Source organism: Rhinolophus hipposideros (genome assembly GCF_964194185.1).
Source record: "Rhinolophus hipposideros genome assembly, chromosome: 4".
Lineage (NCBI taxonomy): Eukaryota > Metazoa > Chordata > Mammalia > Chiroptera > Rhinolophidae > Rhinolophus > Rhinolophus hipposideros.
Genome location: NC_138050.1, coordinates 8,688,557 through 8,699,945, shown reverse-complemented (window position 1 = coordinate 8,699,945; position 11,389 = coordinate 8,688,557). Strand labels below are relative to the sequence as shown.

The 11,389-nt window shown below is 48.0% G+C and overlaps 1 protein-coding gene across 1 annotated transcript in view; it reads left to right on the top strand.

The window, feature by feature from the left end:
* Positions 1-1,408: 1,408 nt before the first annotated feature.
* Positions 1,409-11,389, top strand: part of ATP8A2 (ATPase phospholipid transporting 8A2) — a gene marked incomplete at its 5' end in the record, with an annotated part of 553,717 nt that continues 543,736 nt past the window's right edge. Inside the window, 2 exons of the mRNA XM_081046135.1 lie at positions 1,409-1,521; positions 1,806-2,191. Of these exons, the coding sequence (XP_080902261.1) occupies positions 1,409-1,521; positions 1,806-2,191 (499 nt within the window). The remainder of the gene's footprint in view (positions 1,522-1,805; positions 2,192-11,389) is intronic.

Sequence of the window (11,389 nt, the reverse complement as noted above, 5' to 3'; positions counted from 1 at the left end):
CCCTGTTCTTTGTATTTTGCATTTGCTCTTCCTTCTTTTTACAGGCTTGTCTCCCTCGATTCTAGCCTAGACAGTCTCTTGCAAGGAGGAATGGATTTTTCCGAGAGGCCAAGCATAGGCTGAGCGAGCCATACTGGCATTTGGATTCTAAAGCTAATAATAAATTCTGATCATTTGCCAGCTTTTTGTCCTTTGTGTACACTCATCCCTTGAAGACCTCAAAGATAGGATTTAAGTCTGGATTCTGTGGCCAATTGTCCTCCTAATCTCTTTAAGTTCCCAAAAGAGATACCGACCAGCCAGTCAGATCAGGGGAATTTACCCTGGCAATCAGTGAGACACCACAAGTTCAAGTGAAATACCCATCTACCGCTCCTGGCACCTATGCTTGGATCTTCAAGGTGTGCAACTGAGCTATCTTACCTTGCGAAGTTGTCAGGGCGATTTTGGTAATTGGAAGATAAACATGAAAACAGAAGCAACAACCCCATTTCATGACAGCGTTGCAAAAACTCACGGTAGGACACAGACTGGGTCAGCCTGTGGTGGCCAAGGCAAATGTTCTATATTTAACATATTCAGTTTCTTTCTCAAAAATTAAAAATAACCTCCATCTGCTTTTTCTGTTCCCATCTAGTTATGAAAAAATTTTTTTCTACATATCTTAAAGTCTGAAGTTGAAAAAGGCATATTTTCCACTCAAGTCCCCTTTGGTTCTGCTTAGGTCCTCAAGGGGTGATTATCCATAAAAACATTTACTGAATCATTAATGACAAAGTTTTGACAAACTTATTGCGAGGATGAACTAGCCGTAAGTAAGATCACCTGCAGCAGCTATGAATGCCCCCTGAGAACACATCTCTCTCCCCTCAAAGGTCAGCTGGACAATTTAGAAAATGTTCTTCTTCCTCAACTTCCTGCTAAAGACTCATTTCTTATCAGAAACATTTTTCTGTTGCAGAGGCCAGAAGGAGTTGGGGGACTGGGGAGCCGTTTTCCCCATACTGATTCCTTCTGCTGAATTGTTCCCCTTGTTGGTTCCTGAAGTTTTTAATTTATGTGAAATGAAGAATAATGATCACAACAGTAAATGCAGGGTCAGATTCTTACATGAATATTATTATTGTTATTTTTTTTTTTTTTTACTCAGAGGTCAGAATTCCATCAGATATTAAAAAGATTGTGTTTTTTTTCTTTATGGAACTGTGCCCAGAAGGACCAAGCACAGATTAAACTACTAACTGACAAGTAAAAACAATCAAAAATAGATCAACTGACCTTGGACAAGTCATCTCGCCTCTTAATGATTTTGCTTCTGTGTAAGGAGATGTGAGTGTGTGTCCGTGTGTGTCCGCGTGGGTGTGTGTGCGCGCGCTAAGTGATCCCTAGGACTTCTTACAGCTTGAACATGCCATTCAGTAGAATTCTAGGCAGGCGGTGGGCACTGGGGGTTAGGAGTCCGCAGACCCAGGCCTTGTCTGAGTTCCAGGCCACGTCGGACACCGCAGGCACAATGCTCCTGTAAAGAACCCACACAGGTCCCACCAAACTGGGCATGGAAGAACAGAAACTTCAAAAAGAAAGGAGGTTATGAGTTCTGAACGACTCATATGAGACACGTGCACCCCGTGACAAGCGACAGGCAGGTAAAATAGGTAGCAGACAGGCGCAGACTGAAAACGGTGCCCCGAGGGGCTTCCACCCCCTAGAGGCGTCCCCCAAAGCGCCGATGCACCCCCCATCCCACAATCTCACCCCATCGCCTCGTCCGCCACCAGCCCCCTTCGTGCTGCCTAACGTCTCAGAGTCTTCCCGGCCCCGCTCCTGCTCGCGCGGGCCTCCCCGTCGGCGACCGCACCCCCCCCCCCCCCGCCGCCGCGTCCCGGGCCCGCGAGGCCGCGGCGGGACGTTGGCGGGCGCCGCCGCACTGGCCCGCCGCTGCGGCACGGACGCGCACCCTCGGGCGGCGGCCGCGGCTCCGGAGCCCGCGCTCGCGGCCGCCCTGCAGCCCGGGCCCGGCGCGCGTCCGCCCAGGACCCTCGGCCGCGGGGCCAGCCAGGCGTGTGCGCAGCCTCCGCCCCCCGCCCGGGCCGCGAAGCCCCCGACCGGGGCGAGATGCGGAGCGGCTCCGGCCTGGACAGAGCTCTGAAGATGTCCCTGCCTCGAAGGTCGAGGATCCGCGCGTCCGTAGGTGAGAGGGGAGGGACTCGCGGAGGGAGGGTCCCGGGCGGCGCGGGCGCTGGTAGGTGACACTGCCCCGCCCTCCGCCCGGCCTCCCCCCCCCCCCCCCGGGAGCCGCCCGTGCGACGCGCGGCCCTTTCCTGGGGGGCTGGGCGCCACTCCACCTGCGAAGCCGTTAGGGTCCACGGGCCTGCGAGGGGCGGGGGCGTCGCAGACCCCGGCCCGCCCCCCGCACGGGGGCGCGTGTGAGCGCGCTCTGCGCATGCCCGCGCGCCCCGGCGCGTGGAGGCGGCGGCTGGTGGCCGCGACCCGGGCGGCGGTGCCCGGTCGTCGCCCACCGCGGTGGGCGCGCTTGGGGGGCGCACAGACCAGCCCGCCTGTCCCGCTGGCGCCCGGCCTTGCCGTTTGCAATGTTTCCCGCAGGGCTCAGAGGGAGCCAGGAGGTCGCGCGAGTGCTTTTCCCTCCCGGGCCCTCGGGCCTCGCGCGCGCCCCCCGCGCGGCCACCCCGCCCCGGTGGGGATCGCCCGGCACACAGCCCGCGGGTGGCGGCCCCTGGGCGCTGGGCCGCCTCAGGGTTTAATGCCGTCCGCCGGGCGCTGCAGACAGCCTTTCCCACCACTCTCGTCGGCCGACGCCTGTATTATCGTTGTTATTATTATTTACATATTTAGAAACCCAAATCGTGTGGCGTTGGGTGTTATGTGATTATGATACGTGACGGTTCCCAGACCCTTAGCTGATGAAAAACTGAAAGGGAGCTTCAAAAACGATTGGATTTCTTACCATTTCAGGATGCCTGGCAAGGTTGTAGGTAGATCTTTGATATGAAGAAGGCACAGGGTTTGCAATTTGGAGCCGAGGTCACTTGTAATCTTTGTGTTTCTTGCTTTGAGAAAATAGGCATATAAAAATCACTGACTTTACTATGTCTGTAGTTGAGTAACGTGAGAGGGAAACAGCTTATTAGGTAATTTGGACCAGTGTGTTTCTTAAATATGAGTAATATAAGGGCACCTTCAAATAAATTTGGACAGGAATCTCAGTGTAAAAAGATCACGGGGCTGACCGGTTGATACCAGACCATGGGGCGCAAGGGCTGAAGCAGGGAGCCCAGTGGGAGGGGACAGCAATGATCCAGGTGCCAGATGGTTCCCCTGGCTGCGCTAAGGTGGAAGGAGGGGGGTGGGCACATCCTCATAGGTTTGAAGGTAGAGCCAACAGCATTTGCTCCTGATTTGGAGGTGAGGCTTAAGTAACAGGAGAGTCAAAGGTTGTGCAGAGGCTTTGGGTCTCAGAAACCGGGACAAGCAAGGTGCCTCTTACTGAGATGGGAAAGACGACAGAAAGAACCGGGTTCTCTCTTGTGGAAGGAGGGGTGGTGGTCAGGGATTTGGTTTTGAACCTAGGAAGTGCCTACTAGAGAGCCAAGTGGAGATGTCTAGTAGAGAGTTAGATTTAGGAGCCTGGAGTTCAGGGGACTGTTTTAGAGCAGAGAGAGAAATTCACGAGTCCTCAGCAGGATTTCTCCATGGGTGCTGCCTGCATTTGCCTTAATGCTCAGCTGCTCCTGTCTTGGAAGTCTTAATAATTTTTGCACAAGGAGCCTGCATTTTCATTTTGCACTGGGCCCTGCAGATTATGTCATCAGTGTGTATAGATGTGACCAAAAGGAGAGGGGTCCTTGCACAGGGTCCTGGACACGCTGACATTTCAAGGTCATGGAGATTAGAGCAACAGCAAAGGCGCTGAGAGGATGACCAGTGAGGTCAGAAGAGACCCCAAGAAGGGTGCTGAGCAGTTTAGGGGGGCAAATGTGCAGGAAGCGGGTGTGTGTGTGTGTGTGTGTGTGTGTGTGTGTGTGTGTGTGTTCAGCTTTGCCCAGCGCTGCTGACACCTCAAGGAAGATGAGGCCCGAGACGGACTGTTGAATGTGGAGACGTGCAGGTCATCGGTGACCTTGCAAAGAGCTATTTTGGTGTCACCGTTGAGATCCATGTCTACAGAGCAGTTTTGAGAGAGACTAAGAGGACAGACACTGGGAACAGCATATCTAGAAAACTCTTTTGGGTACATTTTGTAGAAGCGGGGAGAGCAAATCAAGTGGTAGCGGAGGAGGTTTTGTGTTCCAGAAAGGATATTTTAAGACTAATACTGCAATCATCCAGTCGATGGCATGAATGTCAAAGTAAGGCGCTTTTGGGGAGAAGGGAGGGCCAGTGATCTGTGGTTAACAATGAGAAGCAGGGTCATCAGGGTAGAGCAGTGAAGGCCAGAGGCCAGAGGGGGAGGCTGTGGGGCCTCTTGCTGATGACAGGCTGCAAGTTCTAGAAGACAGAGAGGATGGTGTAAGAGACGGATCTATTTAGAATATTTACACACTGTGTGAGGAAGGGGGCGGGCCCTCTGAGGTGACTTGGGTGAACTTGGGCATGGGGCCACATAAGGCCGTTTTGTTTGGATGATGACCCAGGCAGATAGAGGTGCTGAGGCTGTGAGTGTTGCGAGGGGACGGATGGTTGGAAGCTGGGGGACTGGCCCAGGAGTGTCCTGAGCTCTGAAACCTCTTCTTTTTCTCCAGCTGATAGCGATGGGAGCCAGGAGTGGGGAGCACTGCTGTTGGCAGAACCAGCACTCAAAGCTTTCGGCAGCTTCTTCACCCATTCTGCAAAAAATGTCTTGGCTCTTTTTGGTCCTTTACTCTTCCATTTGATTTTTCTTTGACTGGAAGTAGGATGTGTTGGTGGGCATGAATAAGGAGTGGGCAGCTCCGAAGCTCTCAGTGAGTGCAGGGCCCATCATTTGTCCAGAGGGCCACAATTAGGGACGTATTTGATCCCACAGCCAACTGGGATGAGCCACTTTTCAGGTGCATTTTTTAAAAGAGACTTTTCTGGAAACAAAGCAAAAACAAAGCCAAAAATATCCTGTTAGGATTTTGGTTAAATTTCCATTAAGTTTATGGATTAATCTGGAGAGAATAGACATTTTAAAAAATGTTGTGTCTTCTTAACTATAAATGTTGATATCGCTCATCATTTCATATCTTTTATGTCTTTTGTTAAAGTTCCATCATTTTCTCTATGAGGTTTCCATGCATTTTAAAAGGTTGATTCCAAGATACTTCTCTTTCTATAATGAATAGGATTATTCACAATTTACGTTTTTAATTGGTTGTTGCTGGTGTCTAGGAAAGTTACTGGATTTTTCTATTAATTTCATATACAACCACCCAGTGAATTGTCTCATAAATTTTGATAAATTATGGATTCTCTTAATTTTCTGTGACAATCTCATTATCTGCAAATTTTGCTTCTTCCTTCATCATTGTTATAACTCTTATTTTTTCCTTATTGGATTATATGTGCTAGTACTGTCAGTAAAAGGTTGACCGGAAGTGCCATGCTTCTTTTGCTCTTAGGACACTACAGGGACTACTGCCAGCATTTTAAGTTGAGTATAATATTTACTGTCGGAGTTCAGTAGCTGTTCTGTAATACACTAAAGAAGTGCTCTTCTCTTCTTACTCAGAACTTCAGTAAGGACAGAGGCTCATTTATTGTGCAGGTTAAGACAATCATGAGGGACCAGGAAAATACCTAAAGATTCCCAGATGGTTGTGGGAGTCTCTCCCTTTTGTCCCTGGATCTCTGTGTTCATTAAAAGTGAATCATGGCACACCTAGCAGAATGGCTATAATAAGCAGTGACATCACCAAATCCTGGCAAGGATGCAGAGAAACTGGGTCACTGAGACATTGTTGCTGGGGATTTAAAATGGTACGGCCACTCAGGAAAAATGTCTGTCTGTTTCTTGTAAAGGTAAACATGTGACTTCCATTAGCCACAGCCATTATACACTTGGGCATTTATTCCTGAGAAATGGAAATATCTTCACACGAAAACATGTTACATCAGTATTACATGGCAGCTCTGTTTGTAATAGCCAAAAACTAGACGGTCTTCAATGGCTGGATGATTAAACAAATTGGTACATCAATACCATGGAGTACTATTCGGCAGTTAAGAAGGAACCAACTACTGGTATACCCAGCAACTGGGATGGATATCCAGGGAATGCACTGAGTGAAAAAAGCCCAATCCCCAAAGCTTACGTGATGTCTAATCCTACTTACACAGCATTCCTGAAATGACAAAATTATAGAAGTGGAGAATAGATTAGTGGTTGCCAAGGGTGAAGGCGGGTGTGTGGGGGGGAGAAGGATGAAAGGGCAACGTGAGGGATCCTTGTGGGAGAGACATGTTCTGTCTCCTGACTTACCCAGTATCAGTATCCTGGTTGTGATTATTGTACTATAGTTTTTAAGATGTTTCCAGTGGGAGAAACTGAGGAAAGGATCCAGACAGCCATCTCTGAATTATTTCTTACAACTGCTTGTGACTCTAAAATGATCTCCTAATGAAAAAAAAAGCAAACCGTAGTAAATTTTCATCAAAAGAAAAGTTAATTGTCATGCTTCAGGTCTTGTAATATGCTCCCATTCAAGACATTCGAGTTATATTATGATACTTTCATTGATAGGATGTTCGCTTGGGGCAATTAAATTGTATACCACCTATTTCTATAACACAGCAGAGCCTGGGTGTGGGGACAGAGCCCCAGAGAGCAGTTTCCAGGCTCTCAGCCTCACACAGGAAGGTGCTGGCTCAGGTAGTAAATGGCCATCAGCTGTGATTGGATGGCCATCAGCTATGGCTAGTTGGCTGTCAGCTGTAACCAGTGAGCCATTGGCCACTAATATAACTGCCGTGGCTACGCTAGCAGAAAATGGGGGCTAGCAAGAAGATGGTGGCTGAGCCAGCAAGCGCGTATTGCAGCTAGCAAGTGAGGTTGGTTGGCAGAGACAAGTGGACAGCGGGTTGCGGACAGTGTGGCTCCTGGTTCCTGTTCCTCCAACCCAGCCTCCAGCTAGAATATAGTGGTATGACTCCCCTATCTATGGCTCCGTGGGTGTTCCTTTTTGGCCTCACCATATCCTGCGTTCTTATGTGGGGAGCAGGACAGGAGGCCCCGCAGGCCGCCCCGCACGACAAATGACGCAGCGAGCAGGGTCCCCTGCGTGACACTGGGTGTTTGGGAAACTTAGTGCTTGGCACGTCACTTTCTATTTGTTATATTTTGGTAGGGTCTGGAGCAGGGTGAACTTAGACAGTGGTTTATTCCCTTAAAATTATGCTTCTCACTTTTTGCAAACTAGTAATGAAAGGATCAAAGGTCACAATCTGCTTCAAAATTATATGCTGAGCTGCATACTATTTTAGTAAAATAATTCTGGGATTATTATTTCTCACTAAAAAATATCTTTGACCCCTCTCTTAACGAGGATACTGAATTATATTTTTGTCACTTCTACCGTTCTATAAAGATATATTTTGTACCAGCGTGTCTGAGACATTTTACCAGGGTGTGGAATACGAAGACCAGTAAGAAGGGGTCTTCCTGCCTACGGAGCTTCCTGTCTGCTCAGGGCGGAGCCTTTCAGTGCACTAGGGGAGACTGGAAACAGAGCTGTTGATTGTAACAAATATATATTGAGTGCCTACTATGTGCCAGGCACTGCTCCTGCTGCTAGAGCAGAGAGCAGAGCAGAGGTCACAACACGCGTGGTGCGTATTCTCAATTCTCTTATCCTGCCTGGCGTTGACACTCATGGACGGCACCCACAGACAAACAGGGAAGTGACGTGGGTGAGTGTGTGTATGAGTGTGTGGCGTGGGGTGAGTAGTGAGAACCTAAAGGAAGAGGCGGCTCTTTTCTATGGACCACGGCGTCAGTGGTATGTAAGCGGATGCTTCCTTCCTGTCGTACTCAATTCATGGATTTGGCGAAATGAGATTAGCGATGAAGAGCAGGCAGGAAGCGCACAGACCAAATTCAGACACTGGAGGATGGCAGCTCTTCCAGAAACCGGCCCTGGAGCCCTCCAGATCCCACACGCATCCTCTCATGTCTTCTGCCCGCAACTGATCATCAAAGGGCTTTTTGGTTTTGTTCTGTTTATACAGGGTTCCTATGTGGACTTAGTTTACACATACCAACCTGTTCCACGTTTCAAGGGGGAGAATGAGGAGAATTGGGGTGGCTAAAAGTCCGAGGAACTGTAATGTTAGAATGTAAGGGCCGGACAGTATCTCAGCGATGGCTGAGTCCCCTCATTTCACAGAGGAGAACGATTCAGAAATGTTCTTTTCTTGCTGGTTAATGTCCAGCAGGACCAGCTAATTTCCAAGGCCAGTGTGCTTTCCACCATCTCCAGCCTGCCTAGTTCAATAGTAGACCTAAGTTGAACAGAACAAGTTCATTCATTCCACATAGTTTCCTCTTCCTCAAATGGAAATGCAGAACTGGGCCTAATTTCCTCCCATTTTCTGTACTCAATAAGTAAAGATTTGACTGAGCTCTGTCATGGATTATTTTTGGACTTGGTCCAATGGTCTAGATTATGTTTGGAAGTTTCTTTGAGGTATTAACATGTATATAGGGGTTGAAACACCAGGTTTTAGGGTTAGAGAGAATTGGATTCAAATTTTAATGGTTATTTGCTACCTATATGATGACATGAGAAAGCCTCCTTTACTTCTGTTACAGATGAGGATGAAAATGAACTTTGTATCTCATGGGGTTGTTGTGACTAGTGAGGAATAATGTGTATGAAAGTGCGTGCATTGATTATTGATTCATTCAGATAACTTTATGATGTAATCAAGCTTATATTGACAATATGTCAGGTCTTTCTCGTGTTGCCCTTCATCAACCAAGGTCAACGCGTCTACCTAGATACTTACTCTGCATAATAGCAGAATTGGCAAAAACGTCAGTTGTTAGCATTTTCCCTCCTCCAAATCTAACAATCAATAGAGGCCTAACTAGGAGATGATTACGTAGGGTCATTACTGGAGAATTGAAGGGTTCTTTTCGTGTCATTATCCAGGTGTATGTGACTCCCCGCCAAGAACTCTGATTATAGACAGAGTGTTCATTCTCTAATGTCTCTGAAGGTTGTTACCTTCCTGCTAAAAGTCGTCCTGCCTTCAAGGCCATTGCCTACCCTACAGGTAGCTGATAAGCGTCGCAGTGATGGCTTCTGTTTAATAATTGATTTTATTTTTCCAGTGGATATTTTATCTTAAACCCTGACCTGATGGAGGTGACAGCTAGACAAATAGATTAAATTAAAATTATTCTCTACAAAGTTTTTAAACATTTATGGGCGGATGTATATAAAGCAGCTTTAAAGATGAGTGTCTATCTTTCCTCCTTGGATCTTTACATTTACTAAATATAACCTCTGGTCAATACCACACTGAATACCAGAGGTTATTTACATCCATTTAGGCCGGTAAAAGTGCTCCGAGCAATGTTAACAACCATTAGGAAAGGTTAAAAATAAAAGTGACCTCATACCCACGCCTGGGGAGTGTCTCCCCATTCCTATCAAGGGCAAACCCTGAAACAGGGCCTAACAGAGGACCTGTGCCTAGATGGAGCAGTGCTGAAGTGGGGGTGGTCAGTTGCACAGCAGGGTACCCTGACAGCACGAAAGGGCACCATCATACCTGCATGGCTACTTGGGTGTACCTGCATAGATGTGTTCATGAGGGTGCATGAATGACACTGTTCATTCATCAGCCATGATCATGGAGGGCGCACTGGGCCCACGTATTACCACAGATGTGTGTGTGTGTGTGTGTACAAACGCACACGCATTAGTACATGTGTAAGTCTGTTGCTCTGAGAGTTCATCTTTTACCTTGCTCACTGCCTCTCTAAGTTTCAGAATCTGATACATTGTCAGATTTCATCCTAAAAGTCGACCGAATCCTAATTAACTTTGATTTAGAGGTTTTCATATTTGCAAGTAAGTTTCCCACTCTTTTGTAATCTTATACCAAATAATAAGGAAATGTCCCATTTCACACATTTCAGTGAAGCGTCTGGGGGCTCGTTTCCCGTTTCTGTCTCCAGAGGTGCTGTGTTAGCCTTAAGCAGCACTGGGCATCCCAGGAGTACTGTAAATATTTTAAGCTCGGTACTGAGACTGATCCGATGGGAAACCAGGATCAGTAAACTACTCTATGGAGTCAATACTTCTCTGTTCTGACATTTGGAATCTCATTCCAGACACTAAATTCCAAAATGGTTGCTTTTCTCCGAGGCCTTAAAGGGTAGCTTCGTATCCTGGAGAAGTTCATGTTCAAAGGGAGGAAACGGCCCTGGCTCATGACCCACCCAGGTGAGTGCCGCAGGATCAGGCCTCATCAACTGTTTTCAGCCACAGACTGATTATCCTTGTTTAAGATGCCTTTCTGTTTCTTTTCTTTATTCTAATGCACTCAGGAAACACAACTTTGGTTTCAACACTACAGAATTTTTATCTTCGAACTCCCAAAGAGTTATTGGAGCAGACCCGCTAAGTGATCTCTGGTCCCCTGGAATTGCAGGACTCACTCGGCAGCTGAGTCTAATCTGCCTGGGCTGCTAAAAGTGTAGGGTAGCAGTTCTGTTTCTGTTGTGTCCCCTTCCGACCCTCCCGCCACGTCCCTGTCATTTGAGCTGGCAAGAATAAGAGAAATAGACTCTCTGGGTCCAGTTCATGTTCACGTTGAAATACGTCTATTCAGCTCTGTGGAACTCTTCCACTGTCTGATTTTCTACTGTTAGGGTTCAGGCAGATTTTCTCAAAGGAAGACACCAGCGTGGGCAGGTGATTGAGAAGGTGACGCAGGTAGAAAGAAATTGGGCTGGATGTAAAGATCAGCGAAGACTGCAAATGAAGGGCACTGTTAGGGGCTGTTGTCATATTCCAGGAGAGGGCCCGAACCAGGGCGACATCATGGCTGAGTTGGGATCAACAAGCTATAGACGTGGAAAGCAGGGAGCGGGGCACGAGGTAGAAGCTCTTCCTGGTGAGGGGCAAGAAGAGTTGTAATTCCTCCTCCCCCGTCCAGCATTTGTCCTTCAGAGAGCCCAAGACACTGTGCAGAGTAGGCAGGACTTCATAGGGTCAGACGTTATCAAAGTCGAAGGTGACTTTCTCGATCCGGTGGCCACAGCTGCGTGTGGCTAATGAATTTGAGATGTGTGAGAGGGACCCGCGCTGTGCTCTGAGGGGAACACGCACACGGGGCTTTGAAGACTTACTGCTAAAAAGGAATGGAAAGCATCTCACGAATGTTTTATGCTTAGTGT